At 38.9% G+C, this 17942-nt stretch overlaps 1 protein-coding gene across 1 annotated transcript in view; it reads right to left on the bottom strand.

Moving 5' to 3' along the window:
• Positions 1 to 1848: 1848 nt before the first annotated feature.
• LOC127836518 (uncharacterized) overlaps positions 1849 to 17942 on the bottom strand; it is a 36149-nt gene continuing 20055 nt past the window's right edge. The window contains exons 6-25 of the mRNA XM_052363165.1: positions 16445 to 16563; positions 15550 to 15649; positions 14406 to 14636; positions 13873 to 14091; positions 13259 to 13486; positions 12089 to 12301; positions 11559 to 11686; positions 10958 to 11054; positions 10386 to 10598; positions 9521 to 9733; positions 9050 to 9168; positions 8130 to 8226; positions 7690 to 7802; positions 7300 to 7414; positions 6436 to 6648; positions 5358 to 5585; positions 4761 to 4967; positions 3955 to 4182; positions 3256 to 3477; positions 1849 to 2939 (exon numbers count right to left, since the gene is read on the bottom strand). Coding sequence (XP_052219125.1) covers positions 2683 to 2939; positions 3256 to 3477; positions 3955 to 4182; positions 4761 to 4967; positions 5358 to 5585; positions 6436 to 6648; positions 7300 to 7414; positions 7690 to 7802; positions 8130 to 8226; positions 9050 to 9168; positions 9521 to 9733; positions 10386 to 10598; positions 10958 to 11054; positions 11559 to 11686; positions 12089 to 12301; positions 13259 to 13486; positions 13873 to 14091; positions 14406 to 14636; positions 15550 to 15649; positions 16445 to 16563 — 3560 coding nt within the window. The 3' untranslated portion in view covers positions 1849 to 2682. The remainder of the gene's footprint in view (positions 2940 to 3255; positions 3478 to 3954; positions 4183 to 4760; positions 4968 to 5357; positions 5586 to 6435; positions 6649 to 7299; positions 7415 to 7689; positions 7803 to 8129; positions 8227 to 9049; positions 9169 to 9520; positions 9734 to 10385; positions 10599 to 10957; positions 11055 to 11558; positions 11687 to 12088; positions 12302 to 13258; positions 13487 to 13872; positions 14092 to 14405; positions 14637 to 15549; positions 15650 to 16444; positions 16564 to 17942) is intronic.

Raw genomic sequence — 17942 nt, 5'->3', positions numbered from 1 at the left:
ACGTTCTCACTCAGTCATCGTGCAATTTGAAACAAATTGCCAAATATGTTCATATTTACAAATTTTACCATATTGAAAAAAGCTGGTCACGGGCTAGTCCTGCCCTTTGCGCAAATGTCAAGGTTACACTATTGGTTGGTCATGGTGCAGCTTTTTATGTATTTACAAGCATTTTTTAAAAGGGGCTTGACATGTCGAGATGAATCTACTTTGAAAAATGCAAAAAGTAAAAATACTTATAAATTATTGAGAATGGACTCGACGCGTTTCTGATGCGGATATTATTTGTTACACGACTTCATACTGGCCCGTATTACACCTTACGGCATAAATAAGAAGCCGTGTGACGAATTCGTCTTTCAGCGAACCATTCTTTCACCAGCACCAACGTTGTAACATGACCAAAGTTTATAGCGATACTATTTTTGACGTTGATTTGACCTCTTTCAAACATGACGGCGAGGAAAAATGCAGGTTTAAACGTCTATAGCATAGGCGTATACAACCGGGCGTGGATTTCATGTATGCATATGAATACTTGATATATATATTAAAATGTCAAAACAGATTGTGATGAACTGTCATTTTCTTCATATTTCCCTGTTAAATGATCCTTTGGGATATGTTATGGTCTATTTGGGTAAATAACAGTATTAAAAAGTCTTGTTCGTTTAAATTGTGATCTTATGCGCGACATTCCAACAACAGAATAAACGTGCTATATGAAAAAATATTTACATCGTAGAATCTAATTTAAAATTAGTATTGGTATTTGCCACAGCTTTTTCAATATTAATATGATTTATGATGTAAAATAATTGTTAAACTATGAAGATATACGTTGTTTATACACGGTGCCTATACCACGTGACTTTCGGATCTGTGTTGGGAGAATAAAGCGTGACCCAGTTAACATTTTTAAGGATCTCTTTTTAAATATTTCACCATTTTTAATGGGATGAAGTGGAGAGCCCGCTCATTCGTAAGAGTTTTCTATAGGTATCCTGATCTTTTTAAACAAATAAGTATTTTTCAGTAATGTACAACCGCGCGTTTGAACGGTTAGAAAAATGTCTGATCATTTACCGGTATGTGAAGGCTGCTGCGTACCGTTGAAAAAAAAGATGCAAATTCGACTTTATTTTTTTCCAGACAGTCCATAGATAGATGAAATGATGATGAAACATGCTCTTCCTGCTTCGTAAATAATTAAATAACTAATACTCCTGGTACCAACGAATAGATGTAATAGGACTTGCTCTCAAGACTGATTGATACTGATGTTCATGTACAATGTTAGCCTTTGTGAAGACCTCGGGCAGGTCGTGTTTAAAACTTCGTATTGAATTTTACAAGTTAAGTACCGACATCCATTATTTGTTGTAATGTAGTGAATTGTAATTGTGTTGATTATTGTATGTATTGCTAACACGCATTTGTGAATAATATCTATTTAAAATGTCGTTATCGTAGTATAAGAAGTATTGTTCGCATGAACAAGGTACGTCTGGGTTAAGTTATCATACTCAAACAACATACTTCCACCGCGAAAGGAAACTGCCCATGTGTGTATGCTTTTACGAGTTATATAAACATAATTATATTAACTCTGTCGAACAACCAAGCGCCTATGGCACACGTCCCTGAACTCATTTTACCTGCAGTTGGTCTGAACAGAACATTGCATCATGGGATTTCACGTCATGACTGCGGTACCTTCTTGCAAAACATGTAGTGTTTCGTATACTGATGTCAAATGATTAAATGTTTTAAACAAAAAAGAACGTTTTTGGATTAAATTTATTCATAAGTATGAATACACATATATGAACAATTCAAAATGCTTCGGACATGTTTTGTAAAATTCACATGCTGAGAGTAACACACTTTACCCCACTCAACAAAAAATGACAAAACACTATAGAAATAGTTTTTTTTCTATACGAAATATATCATTCTCCTTGAAATCTTTTATCCTCTCATATTTGAAGAAAAAAATATTGGGTCCGAACGCTTGTATGCATGTATAATTAAAATTATCTTTAAAACAGCCGATGATAAAAGCTGAAATTTCTTACAAAACAAACTACATGTGTTTCCAAGTATTCCCATTTGATGCTATGCATTTTTTCAGTGCAGGAATGGGAACATGGCACTCTTGAAAAGAATATAAAATACGTCCAAATGATAAATAGACCGTAACTGCGTGCAGGGTACATCTGTTCGTACAAACTTGCAGTATCTTTTCAATTCTTTTTTGTTAGTATAACGTATTTCAGAACCTCCATATGTTTATTTGTTTATTTATTTTTTACTCCATTTATATTTCTCATATTAACGTTTAAATCCATTTACGATTTAATCAGAGAAAAGGCATAGCATAAACAATTAATGTTGCAGATTTCTTACGACCTAAGATGTTTGTTTTTTAATGAATTCTTTGATATAAATGTTTTTAACATAATTGAGTGGTGATTATATTTTAACACTGCAATATCGCAGTTATATAAATAAACACGTACGCATAAATTCGTTTAATCACCACTGGGCGCTTTGTTCCTACAAACACACTATCTCCTGAAGTAAACCTTCGGATGACAAGCATTACACACAAATCGTGGGCATGACGTTATTTTCCAGAAACATTCCGAATAAGTTAAACCACAGTTGCGCATGCGCAAACTAGAATACACTTCCGCTTCCGCCCACTGCCCCCGTGTTCGGATTGACTGCTTCGCACGAGCGCGTCGCGTGGTTGTAATATCCGGTCGTGCATGTGACGATGGCGACGGTTCGAGACTTGTAGCAGACGATATAATATTCGGTGCCCTCTCGGCCCGGGAAATTGTTGCTTCCGTCTTGTTTATTGGCGCACGACGGGTAGTTTTCTTCACACGGGGCGCACGTGCTGTTGAAGCACTGGTTCTCTACATACTCGCCTAAATATAATAAACGGAGACAAATCAATATGGAACAAATTCAGATAGTACGAGATACTGTTATCAATGTATGGTGATAAAATTACTATCGTATGATATTATATTATAAACATACCAATTAAACTTAACCTTTCCTTACAAAGCACTCAACGGCAATTTCTTTATTATATATATTAATTAAGAGTTGTGAGTCTGCAAGATAACAACGATTCTAGGTTCTTATGAATAGGAATAAACACGCATGCCCTCTGCAAACTGCAGGTTTTCAGTTACGAAAAACCACTCAACTTCACGAGTTTCAAACACAAACACTTACATGGCGCCTTGGGCTCGTATCTTGTATCGCACGTGATCTCCGTGAACAGCTGACAGCTCGTGCCGCCGTAGCCGAACAGGCGCGGGTACTTGCATTCCTGGAGGTGGGGCACTCCCAGGCCCTGGCGCGCCCCGGGGTCGCTGCAGTTATAGTAGCGCGCGCAGTGCAGGGGGTCGGGGATGAGAACCGAGGGATTCTCCTGGCAGAAACCGCGTAACACCCCTGGAGAAAATTACGACGTCAACTTTATTACTCACTTTGTAATCAACATTGTCATAGCAGTACCCTGACAATCATCATTAACATTTGTGTTAGTCTGCAAGATTGTATTTACTCATAAAAAACAACAGAAATAGCCTTGTCCATCTCTACTTCAAACTCATCTTTCCGACTAATAACTAACCAACCGACTTTAAACTCTCTTTTCCGAATATAAATTCATAATTTCCTGAACAGTTTCAACATCCGGTCTACAAACTCACCATCTCGATTATAAACCCGACATTCTGAAAACAAACCTAGCCCTTTAATAAGAACTCATCTTCCCCACCACAATCTCTCCGTCCCGACACAAACTCACCATTCGGAGTTAAAATTAACTCACCATCCCAAGTACTACCCACTCCCTCCACACTAACTGACTTTTTCCCTCACCACTTACCAACTCTTTCCCAACCAACCCACACCCCGTCATCGTACCTGCGTCAATAACGTTAGCGCACTCGCGGGTCGCCGGATCGAACAGAGACACCTGACACACCTCCACGGCAACCGTTCTGTTCTGGAAACACTTGACGTAGTACTGCGTGTTTGGACGTGTCGGGAAGGCGTTGTTTCCGTCGGGGAGGCCGATGCAGCTCGGTAGACGTTCCTGACATGGCGTGCAGTTGACGGCGTTTTGGAGGCATTGGGTCTGCAGGTACTCGCCTGGGTGAACGAAACACAAATTATTATGACTGTTTTTAATAAATAACTGACTTAAAGAATTGATCGATAATTAAATCTGAGACATATTTTATAACTTTCTGACAAACTTAATGTATTAATGAATTGATCGGTAATTAAATTGGAGTACTGGAGTGATTAGGTGAATAAATGAATTGACGAATGGATGATATAATAAATTTAAGTTAATGTGCGAGCGAGCACACGGAAGAAAGAACAAATGAACGAAGAACTAAAAAAAGAAATACAAACGTACCATTTATGCACCAGTGCAGCATCGTAACAGTTTGAATATGTGAACAGTTTTACTTGTGGTGAAGCCATTTAAGCAATCACAAAACAGATCCAAAATTTAATAGGCGTTTATATTTTTTATTTGTGTTGCCAAATCGCAAACACGTTGGCTAAGAAGTTATACCTAAATACAAAATTAGCCTGTGCGGACTGCACAGGCGTATATAGTACCACACTTGAAGCAGATAAATTAAGCGACGTTTTCCTAGAGCGTGGCTCAATGATTATTTATTAGAAAATAACGAACACAACACAGTCTCACTCACACGGCGCCTGGGGCTCGAACCGGATGCCACACCGAACGTCGGAGAAGTTTTTGCACGTGTTGTTCCCTTCGTGGAAGAGCTGCGGGTAGCGGCACTCCCGGAGGTAACTTCCGCCAACAGCGTTCCGGCAATCGTAGTATTGGGCGCAGTTTTGCTGATGCGCCACGATGGCCTTCGGGTTGGCGACGCAGTATTGGGTGGCCATTTCTTGAGTTGAGGAGAAACAAATAGTTCAAGATTCCCGAGACTATCATAAGAATAACATGATATTACTTTGCGTCGCGGTGCCTTCAACTGAATCGAATAAATTACAATACGAGGGAAACTTACTACATGTACGTGCAAAGATCTAGGATCGACCAATACTGGTAATTAAGGTTAAATATCACATGCTTGTGGGTTTTTTTCCATTTAATATTTGCAAACAACTATTACATTTAAACAAATTATCAAATTAATCACACAGATCTTTCTCTCATAAAATGGAATGTGAAAAGAATTGAAGCAGCGCGCGCATTTATTAAAACTCAAAATATAATTTAAAGCTTATAAACAAATAGCTGAACATACCATGCTTTTTGAAGAGTCAATACTTACGTTCATCTAAGATCACGTTGCACTCTCGCCTTTCCGGGAAGAAAACGCCTACAGCGCATCGCAGCGTGGCCACCGTCCTTCCGGCTTGGCAGACGATGTATTCATCGGTGAGCAGGCGCCCCGGATACGCATGGTCGCCGTCCGGAAGTCCCCCGCAGCTCGGGTATTTCTGCTGGCAGGGGACGCACCCTGGCTGTCGCGGGTCGCATATGTTCTGCAGGTACTGACCTACGGAATGAGATACACGTGTCAGTGGAAAGGGGGCTCCAGTTTGGAGGGGCAAACCCAACTAAAAATAAATAGCCTTTTTTACCTCGACAAATGACCTTGACCTTCATCTTGACTGGCCAATCATACAATGTAGATATTTGCCTACGGAACAAACTAAACGTTTATCTGGAGCTCTTAAAGCGCGATTATTGTAGTCTTTATATAAAACGCTATAAAATACAGGCCCTTTTTTAAAATAAAGGTCGTATTTTCATGTTTGACCTCGACGTATGACCTTGCCTTAATAGTTTGTGGTCAGACCTGTTCTTTACGTACTGGTCTATGGAACTAAATTCACGTGTAAAACTGGTAGGAAATTATAGCTCGGACGGAAAAACCTGAATCGACAATATAGGTCGTGTGTTCACCTTTGACCTCGAAGTATGCCCTTGATGAAAACGTGTGTCATGTTAATTGATACGTTTGGCGCTCTCACAAAGAACCTTGATGTTAACGTGTGTAAGGTATACATATGGGGGCCTCACATAGAAACTGGGCCTACCCGTACACGAATACAACTTCAAGAAAGGTATTGTAAGCAAAACACGGTCATTTTACTGTATAAAATAAACAGTTACAAAGTTGTGAGACTTTCAATCAATTCTCATTACCAACAGACTCGTACCTCGGTTATTAGTTTTGATCAAAGAATCTGACTTTAACACGTAATATATATCTCATTAGTTGTAAACAATCGCCGACTAAATTGAACATAGTCTGGTGTGATGTTTTCATTTGCTAATTACCACTTTCAATATGCAAAATATTAAGAAATGTGTATGCCTCTAACGAGATATACGTGACCTACATGGCTCAGATGGCTCCATCCGGAGCCCGCAAGTGACTTTCGTGAAGTTCTGACAGACGAGAGTGTTGGTATCGAACAGCATCGGGTACGGACACTCGCGGAGGTAGGTGCCGGCCGTAACGCTCTCCGGGCTGCAGTCAAAGTACTGAGCGCAGTTGAGAGGGTTCGCCACGATCTCGCCGGGGTTCTCCTGACAGAATATCTGGATGGACGCTGTAACAAACGATCAATACCGGCACAGTGTAACAAGGAGCGTCATAATGGAATATGGAAAATACCAGTGATATAAAGTCATCGTCTAACAAACCTTACTATAAACCGTAACAAAAACCTTGCTATTAATAGCAACACAATTACGACGATATATTGTTGGGTTCGCATGCGTTTTTCAATATAAAAAACAATTGCAAGCATATTATACATTTAACGGCGATTTGTGTGTGTGTGTTATTGTGTTATTGAATACAACACCATACTTGAAATCATCAAATAAAACACAATTTTTAATTTGGTTTTGGTGTGATAACGCCAAATGCACTATTGGAAAGGGAGATAATTCGCAAACATTATCATTACGGTGTTTTCATAAACGGACGCGCTCGTGGCAATAATAACTTCCTTTTGAATTATGATATACTACAGATGACACCGGCAAGAGCACTTAATTTGTTTACTTGAATTGCACTATATTTTAACAATTAGCAAAATTGTAATATGGCATTATGTGACAACATTCACCGTACTTTTAGATCCTAACAAAGTTAAACAAACGCGTGTCAAAATGTTTTAAGTTTTAACTTTAAAAAAATTATTTCATAATACTAATTTTTTAACAAGTGAATATTTTTACTAACTTAAACATACCCGAGTCCAACCTTGTCGCGCATGCGCGTTTCACTGGATCAAAGTAGCCATTCTGACAGCTGCCCTCGCCCATGGTTCGTCCTTGTTGACAAATCAAGAAGCGTGTCGTCATTAACTGAAATGGGAAGCACGGCGTTTAAATCATGAACTTAAATATTATTAAACTGAAAACATTTAAACAGATAAGTAATAGCATTTTTTATTTTAAAAGACTGCTATCAAATAGAAACATATTTTTAAAATTATACTTTGATAAGTCAATAAAAGATAAATAATATCTGATATCAATTAATAAAAAGCGGGGTAAATTATAATATTAAAGGATCGAATTATTTCTAAATTAGGTATAAGCCGCAACAGATTTTTTGTCGGTTAAATACTCAGATTTACCTGGCCCGGGTAGCTGTTATTGCCATCCGGTCTGCCAACGCATGACACGAACCTATCCGTGCAGGGCACACATGTGGGGCCTTGTACGCGACACTTGTTCGCGGTGTAGTCACCTGGTTGGTGGGAAATCAAAGCGCTCATAGCATTATAGTAGTGTTATCGTGAAGACGAACGTTAGTCAAATGAAGGCATATTTATTGCACATTGTGTATATTGCATTAAAGCACACTATGCAGTAAATCATGGAACAAACACACACAAAAATCATTGTAATGTAGACACATATTATTTTTACATCGATAATATTATTAATTCCTATGGACTCAGGTTTAGGAAATCCATTCGTTCTTAAAATGATATAACAACAACGAATATATCAATCGGATGCCTTCTTTAATCGGACTGTATCAATTCAAAAGTAAAACTATCGGTGTACATACATGGCGCCTTGGGTTCGTCACGTGCCCCGCACTTGACCTGTGTGAAGGCCGCGCATGCTCCGAGGGTGGCGTCAAATAGAGAAGGGTAGGGGCACTCCTGTATGTTAGAAACCAGTATATGTTTAAGCTTCAAAAAATGCTGTATTACTTGTGTTCAATAAATTTCTTAGCAAATCGCTTTCGTAAAATCAAACCGCGCGATGATGTTCGATTCAAATATTTGTTTATAAATTATAGATTTCACTCGTTTTTCTTCTTCTTTTTATTTATACACTTTTTTATCGCAAGTCATTGATTGACTTATGCGCATTATTGCTATGATGTTTGATTGGCACTTCCGTATGATAGAGCAATCTGTAACTTATCCCTTCTGGATCGAATCAAAACACTAGCAATGTCGTCACTTCTAGTTCACCCACAACAGTGTTAACACGCATCGACATTGATAAACTAATAATGTTTTCCAAGATATGACCTGCAAGTTATTTTGAATTTCAAAGTGTCCCATAACAAACTGCAAAATTGTTATGTATTTGTTTTCCATTTTGTCAGTTTTAAGATAAACCTGCCCTCATCCGGAAATCGAAAAAAAAGGCATTTCATTTTATATTCATAACGCCTAAATGCATACACCGGCAAAAATCATGCAGGGTTTCGACAGTGAAATTTCCACAAAAGCACCATTCCACAGTAAAGGCTTTCCAAAATTGTCTCCAATACTCTTGGTCTCAAATGAAATGCAACAAACTGTTAAAAACAAACTTAGAATATAGGACATGACCGAAAAGTATGGCCCCAAAAGTTAAATTAATATTACACGAGAAGAGAAAAGGCACACTTTAGAATCAGGCACTACATTCGAGGGACCGCGGAGGAATACACACTGAGTTACTGGTATGTAACTCGTACATATGTCTTACCTGAAGGTTGAGTTCTCCGTAGATGTGCTGGTTAGACATACAGTCGTAGTACATCGCACAGCGGGTGGGGTGAGCCAGTACGCCTTGGGGCCGCACCGTGCAGAATATCAAGGGGTTGGCTGTGATACAGAAGTAAAAAGACGACATAAAGCTGTATTTGTTTATAAGGATTTAAGGTTTTATAACGTGTTTCACTTAGTATTTACTATCCCCCTACCACTAATATAATTAATTCAAACCATGTAATCTTTAATTTCAATAATTTAAATACAAAAAAACGTATTCGGTACTATTTCCGTATAATTCTACTAACCGGAGTATATTTTTATGTCAATGCAAACACGAAAATTAAATAAAGAAATGCAAAATAAATATCAATAAAATTAAGAAATTTTTATAAAGAAATGAACAGCAATAAATAAACCCACAAAAGCATTTGCATTCAACAAAACTCTACAAATGCCAACGTACTCATGTCCTGGCCACAGCGTCGCCGATCCACGTCATAGTCGAACAGGCACGTCTCCATGGTAATCGTCCTTCCCGCCGCGCAGACGATGTATTCCTTAGCGCGCCCCGGGAACGTGTTGTTTCCGTTCGGGAGGCCGACACAGCTCGGTTTACTGGACGCGCAGGGCGGGCAACCGGCCGGGTCAAAGCATTTCTGGTTGTGGAGGTAATCGCCTGGAGAATTCGCCAAGATGTATTTCAGTGTATATTTTACCAGGGAGACGATTCATCTACGGTTGAAGTACAGTCGCAGTATGACGCGGATTTACAACGAACAACACGTATTTTGTTTTCTTAAATCAGTTTGCAGGCAACTGTGAAGTTCTAAATTGTTTATAACTATCAAACTGCCCGCGAAGAGCTGCAAGTTGATAATTAAGTTGCGCTCTGTGAAACCGGGGCTTAATTAATGTGCGTAAAATGCCGTCCCAGATTAGCCCGGGGAGTCCCTGTATGGAAATTTGGAAGTCTGTCAACATAAAGAAGTGAAACTCCAGCTGCTGGGGCAGTATTGCATTCTTATTATACACAATTTGTTGGTCCTTTATATAAGGCAAGTGACAGATGACCATAACAGTACGAAGCAGCACAAAACGAAACAACATACACGCATACGAGAAAAAAGCTTACCGCCTTGGAACGGTCAATGGAAAACATTGGGGGTTTTAACCGGTTTAATAGCGCTCAACCTCACACTTGGCCCAGCAATATTCATGATACATGTAAGCAGGTTTAACTTAAAGTGGATAAACACAGATACAGATACAATAAGATTTACTCGCACAACTCGAGGTGTTGACCTACGCATACATATGGTATAACTTACACGGAGCCAGCGGTTCGTATCTGGAGCCACACGCGACTAAATCGAAGCTGTGGCACGACTTGTCGACGTCCGAGTAAAGCTGAAGGTACGGGCACTCCCGCAAGAAGTTCCCGAACATCGTGTTCTGTTGGCGGCAGTCGTAGAACTGCGCGCAGTTCGTCGGGTTCACCATCAGAGCGTTCGGGTACACGGAACAGTACGGCAAGGGGTTCTCTGAGGTATGAACGAAGAGCACGCAGATTTTAATGACTGCTTCTTTTACATAGCCATAGATTCACATTTGTACAGATAAGAATACTATTTTCAAATAGCGATATACTTAAAATTCTCATTTTTTCCTTCCAAAATGTTTACATCTTATGTTAACAAAATTTTTTAGATACAATTTATTCGATACATTCTAATGTATATTCATTTCAGAGGTAATTACGGTAAATTTTAGTGAACCTACTTTGAATTATACTTAATAAGCCTATCACACTTATATCAAATCCATTTAAGCCTGTTTTAATTAACCTGTGAACCAAAGCAATTTATCAAACGTACAACATGAGAAATTGTTGATCACTTACTTGGATCAAATGAGAGCTGGCAGCCGCCACGTGCTGTGTCGTAGATCCCATTGCCGGCGCACTGGCGTACCTCGATTGTTCGGCCGTCGAGACAGATCTGCAATAGACTCATTGAATAGAGGCTCCATAACAGCATTAAGTTATCTTAAACAAAGTCTAAACTTCACATGTTAACAAATAACAATTAGTGAATGCTTTGTTTCGCACAAACAACTTTTTATATTAAGATTATTCTGTATTTTATGATAGGTATACGAATTGCAAACGAAACTAAAATACAAAAGCTGCCTAAATACAACCAACTCTTATCACGGAGAATCCAGAAGATAGCGTACTGTGTTATTAAATTTTAAACTGATGGCATATGCTCGCCTTTCAATGAAGAAACATGATTAAAAGTCATTAAAAGTCTGCCGATCGAACGAGACATGCAATTTTCATCACGGACTGGGACACTGTAAAATTTAAAAATGAAAACAACGGCCGTGGTGTCTTAGGTCGCTCGAACGTCTGTGTATGCAGTTTCAAAAAGTTTGGTACTAAATGTAGTATGTAGTGTGGTCGCAAACTCCCAAACGGTGACTTTCGGTCTAGTGCAAACCTTGTATTCGGACGGTCGTCCCAGAATGCTGTGGTTGCCATTGGGGTTTCCCTTGCAGCTAACGAACCTGTCCTTGCATGGCATACACGTGCCACCTCCAGGACACCTGAGGTTCGTCTCGTACTCGCCTGAAAACACGATCACCCCGTAGGCTAGTTACTTCATATTCATTGTTTCAACATATTTATGTCAGCTCGTGCATCAAACGCTTTAGCTTACAGACACACTATTGAGTCAATGGCTTGGATGAACCAGTACTTAACGTAAGATATAATTTTGAAAAAAAGGACCGGTCAATACCAAAAAGATTTTGTTTTACCATATCTCGTTGAAAATGTGTATGAAAGTCACGTTTTCCATTCGTACAAATATGAAACAAACGGAAGTGTATGTAAGAAGGTTTTCGAGTAAAACAGAGTTCCAGTAAAGTTGATTACGTCTTAGAGCAGACGCTACCATGAACAAGGCGGTTTCGCACTAAGCATCGAACTAAACATGGTAATTCTGTGGAAAAAACAACGATCACTTACAAGGATCCTTAGGTTCGAACCTTCGACCGCATTTCACCAAGTTGTAGGGAAGGCAGCTACTGGACGGGTTGTCATACAGCTGTGGGTATGGGCACTCGTTCTTGTAGTTGCCCAGAGGACTGAGGGAGTTGGAACAGTCGAAGTATTGAGCGCACGACAGCGGGCTCTCCACGCGGTCCGTGGGATACCTGGTACAGTACTTGGCCGGACGATCTGAAAAACATTATTTGAACCATTTTGCGCTGACATCGAATCCGAGTATAACTACGTTTTGTTGTGACTGCCATTTAACGTGTTGCGTCAACCCATTTTTGAAATAAAGAAAACTTACATTTTGAAGTAAACCCTAAAACCAAATTTACAATTGCGTGGAACGATCGTGGTTCCGTATTTTCTTTTTCTTTTTAATTGTGTGTTTGAGTCGTTTTGAAGGAAACTATACAGATTCCTAAAATCCATGAAGTTAAAATGGTATGTTGTCGTTCAAACTTAAAGGGATCTTTTCACGGTTTGGTAAATTGACAAAATTGAAATAAGTTGTTTCAGATTCGCAACTTTTCGTTTGAGTTATGATATTTGTGAGGAAACAGTATTACTGAACATTTACCATGGTCTAATATAGCCAATATATGCATCTTTTGACGATTTTAAAACCTAAAAATTATAAAGCGTTGCAACGCGAAACGATTGAATAATTTGGAGAGTTCTATTGTTGTCGTTAAATTTTGTGAAACTACGAAGATTGATCATATAATGCATAAAATACTTCAATTCAGTATGCTTGGAAGAATAGCCGAGCGGGTTTATGCGTTTTTACTCCAGGTTACTCCAGGACTCCGGGGGTCACTGGTTCGAGTCCTGCTGCGGCTACTTTTTTTTCCTTTTTTAAATTTTATTCTTGATTTTTTACTGGAGCTTTTAAGATCCAATGTTTACATTTATCAATATAAAGCATTTAATGACTTATTTCAAAACATGCCAAAAACTGTGAAAAGGCCTCTTTAAGTGGCCTTACATATTCTGTAATTATTTGAATATTATTGTTACACAAGTGTATGTTACAGTAACAAAATTAGTGTACCTGAATATTGGTGAGTTCCGAATAAGGTCTATACGTTGAATGACCTTCAGTTATAAAAACAATCCACAAAATAACTAGGAACAACGTACTAATCTCGAACGGTTCTCGCGTGCTGCACATGCGTGTCAGAGGATCGAACGATTCCGCACACTCCCGAACGAACAGCGTCCGCTCATCCTGACAAACGATGAAGTAGTTGTCCCGCCCCACGAACGAGTTGTTCCCGTTCTCCAGGCCAGCGCAGCTCGGGATCCGCTGCTCGCACGGGGGGCACGTACTTAAACCGTCTGGGCAAACCTGGTTCTGTAGGTACTCGCCTGAAATGGCGACACAAGTGTTTGTATAGATCTCTAGTAAAAGATGTTTGTTCATATGTATCAACGGCTAAAAAGTTTGGTGATTAAAAGAACGCTCAAGTATTAAAAGTGTTAAGCTAAATGTGCACTATTTATGCGATAAGTGGAGTTAAATGAAAAGTATGGTATAATAATAATAATAATAATAATAATAATAATAATACTAATAATAATAATAATAATAATAATAATAATAATAATAATAGTTCTTTATATTTACATCAGATTTATCAATGGTGGATTATTCCATAAAACGGCAGAAGTAAACATTTCATCATCATATTTGTGTGTACCAAATAAATTTAACAATTTAAAAAAGGGGGGATAAATACAAAGAATTAACATACAGGGTCCTTTGGGCTCAAATCTGAACGTGCATGCGACGGAGGCGTATGGATCGCAGGTCATCTGGTCGAGGTTGAAGAGCTGCGGGTAGAGACACTCCTGGAGGTAGCTGATGCCCTCAGGCCCGGGGGTCGGGCTGCTGCAGTTGTAGTAGCGGGCGCAGTTCGTGTAGTGGGGGATCAATCCCGCAGGGTTCTTCGTGCAGTAGTCTTGGATGGATACTGTAACAACGACTTTGTGTCAATAATAATGCGTTTGTAACGCTTTTCCTCAATTATAAGGAAAATGCTTTGAGTGCTAAAGTAGCGCTTATGTTCGCGCTGAAATATTTCAGCATGTGTGGCTTAGTGTTAGCGCATGCGCTTTTGCTTACAGAGGTCACGTGCTCAAACCCCGGTTTAGGCAATAGTTTTTTATGAGCGTGCTATAATAAAACTTTAGAACTATTTAAAACATTATTATAGATTATAGATGTGTTTGTAAATATATTTAATTAATTAATTTTTTATGTTCTTGTTAAATCGTATTCTCATACCTGGGTCCAGCTCCGTGGTACAGGACCTTCGGCTAGGGTCATATACGCCGAACCTGCATATGCCGACGGTCTCTGTGCGCTCACCGATGCATGTCATATAGAAAGGGGACAGGTCCCGGCCCGGGTACGTGTTGTTTCCGTTCGGCATGCCCACGCAGCTCGGGGATCGCTCGAGGCATGGAAGGGTGCACAGGGGACCTTCGCATTTCGTGGTGGTGGAGAGGTAATCGCCTGCGAGATCGAAATAAAACTGAGCTAGCGTATGGTGTATATAAGCTCACTGCAATGGCCTAGATCGGCTTCTCTATAACAGCGATGTCAACCTATGACAAAGTGCTTCAAGCATCTAATCTTAATATTTAGTTATGTTTATTTTCTCATGTGAATAATGCTTACTTATATAAAATAAGTATTATAAATAGCAATTGTGCCTCTGATCATGTCGACCTTAGATAAATTAATACGATAATTAGGAAAATACGTTGTGTACTTAGATAACGTTAAGTTTTGCTAACGTTCTAAAGTCTGCGCGGCGCAAAGACAGCGCATTTACATTTTCCAGATATCCTTGGTTCAAAACTCGAGTAAAGAAATATTTTTAATAAACTTTTTTTCTTGCTATATTATTAAGTTAAAACCATTCAAAACACAAGAGATTTGTCAATAAACATATTTAAAGACATTTTCCAAAAACATAATATACGTGTATCTGTAAACAAGTCCCTTTTGGTGTGTTTGAGTGATGGTTAACGTAGTCACAGTCGGGGGAAAAAAGAGAGCGAAATAAGAGGGGATATTCACGTGATAGTCAAGATAGCGTTTTTTCTATATAATTTTCAATCTATGTCTCGACTTAAGTCGCCGCAAAATTTCTAAGCGGGATGACCTAAAAACAGCTCCACTAAGATAACTCGCGGCGAGTAAATTTTCATATGAAATAAAAATTAATCACTTTCTTGTTGATTTGGCTGGTACGTGAGCGCCATTGAAAAATTAAACAAAATTATAAAGGGTATACAAAGGCGAAAAATAACTGTCTCGGAATGGACGTCGCAATCTTGATTATCACGTGATCAACCCCGCTCTGGATATTATAGTAATCAAGAGCACGAAAAAATAAGGACAAGACGGTAACGTGACTTACAAGGCGCCTTGGGTTCGAGGCGCGTTCCGCACTTGACTATCTCGAAGTCATCGCAAGCCATGGTCTGGGTGTTGAACAAAAACGGGTAGTCGCACTCCGCCTGAAACCGGGTATGACGTCAATCATAATCACGTGTCTGTTCAAAATGAAACGCAATACCGTATTAATTTATATTTTAATTGCAAGGTCGCAGTGTCGCTATGGGTATGGCGTCCTCCTAGCGACCGGGAGGTCACGGGTTCGATCCTCACTGTGGCAGCGTTCTTAAGATACCCCCCAAGTTTTAAGTTCTTGTTCTACCCAGTTAACGGACTCGAGAGAGGTTCAATAAGCCTTTTGCTTTCCATGCAATCTAGCTAAAGAAGGTATTCATGAACTTTAAATTATTATAAACCATAGAAATATTCGTTTTCTTTAAATTAAAATTCCTTTAAACATAGGATTACCTGATCGCTACGGTAACGAATTTATAGTATATATCGTTAACCTCACCCTCTGCGTTTGGCATAAGATTTTTGGAGCATGCCAGTAAGATTTAGTATGGTGTCAGTTTTCAGAAATCGGTGTTGGGGGAGCTACTTCCACGAGTCAGTAAATCGATATACATGTATCACTGCGCTACACTCGAGAAGCAGTAATATCCATGAGACGTACTGCCCCACCATATGTATCTATATATATCCTTTTCGAGAATCGAGAGAACCCCGTTGTACATCAGACCCATCTCTTAACTGTATTTATGACTTTGAACAGTGTTTGACTATACGCGTTCAAATCTTTTCCACTAAATGACGATTTGCGTTCCATTCTTGTATGCATTGTTATTTTATACGCGCTGAATATCTTTCAGATGATTTTTTTTTTTAATTAATTATTCCTTATTAGGTCCCCTTACCTGGTATTTCACAAGGCTGGCCTGGACGGCGGCCTGGCTGCAGTTGAAGTAGCGTGCGCAGTTGTCGGGGTCAGGGAGGATGGCCCGGGGGTTGGCCGCACACTTCGAGGCCACAGAATCTGGTAAAAATTAAGTTCATGGAGACGATAACTTACAAATGTCAGTCATTTCAGGTTTTATGCTGTTTGCTGCTCATCAGTATCGAAGGGTTGGAAATGAAGCCTTCAAAACTTGAATCCAGTTAGAAAGGTCTTTTATATAGATTGAAAATATATAAAAACATATAGGTCACCGGCCACATACAAATCTTCCGTACATACGCGCGTTCTTCTAAAGGACCTGTTTTAGTGTTTGTCGTATATTGGTCTTTTATTCGATTGTAAATAGTATCGTGAATAATCGCGCTCATGTTAATAAATTTGTTTATATGGTGGAATGTTTCTTATTAAATTAATCAAACCTCGTACATATCATCGTTGAAAAGACATTAAGAATATACTATTGACATACCATGAACATATCGCCGAATGTCTTCATTTAAGATCTTTCTGGTTAAAGTAATGCCATGATTAAAGGAAAATCGTTTAAATATCTCACGACGCGTTTGTGCCATTCAATTTTGATTAAACAATTGCGCAAGAAATATTTTCTTTAAAATATTAAATTTTTGTAAATAAAGTGACGGTATACATACATTTTATAATCCCAGATTTACGTGAACACATCGCGATATATACCATAATACATCTTAAAAACTTATTCAAAAGTGTATGCAATAAAACTTAAAAAGTTAATGAAACAATTGAACTACGACGGAAACAAATCATAAATACGCTTTGCACGTTGAGCATTATTTAATTTTTAAATAAATTACGTCCAATCATGTAAAATTGTCTTTTTTTAAATATTTATAATTTACGTATTTAAAAAGTGATTACGTGTAGTTTATATCTGGATTGCTCAAGCTGTGTGGTTGACATGGCATGAAATCAGTAGAGTGACAAGCTGTGTGGTTGACATGGCATGAAATCAGTAGAGTGACACTTGCCATCTTTATATGTAAGCTTGGTTGACATGGCATGAAATCAGTAGAGTGACAAGCTGTGTGGTTGACATGGCATGAAATCAGTAGAGTGACAAGCTGTGTGGTTGACATGGCATGAAATCAGTAGAGTGACACTTGCCATCTTTATATGTAAGCTTGGTTGACATGGCATGAAATCAGTAGAGTGACACTTGCCATCTTTATATGTAAGCTTGGTTGACATGGCATGAAATCAGTAGAGTGACAAGCTGTGTGGTTGACATGGCATGAAATCAGTAGAGTGACAAGCTGTGTGGTTGACATGGCATGAAATCAGTAGAGTGACACTTGCCATCTTTATATGTAAGCTTGGTTGACATGGCATGAAATCAGTAGAGTGACAAGCTGTGTGGTTGACATGGCATGAAATCAGTAGAGTGACACTTGCCATCTTTATATGTAAGCTTGGTTGAC

Source organism: Dreissena polymorpha, chromosome 6, assembly GCF_020536995.1.
Source record: "Dreissena polymorpha isolate Duluth1 chromosome 6, UMN_Dpol_1.0, whole genome shotgun sequence".
NCBI lineage: Eukaryota > Metazoa > Mollusca > Bivalvia > Myida > Dreissenidae > Dreissena > Dreissena polymorpha.
Note: the sequence above shows the minus strand (reverse complement) of the source record. Positions and strands in the feature narration are given on the sequence as shown.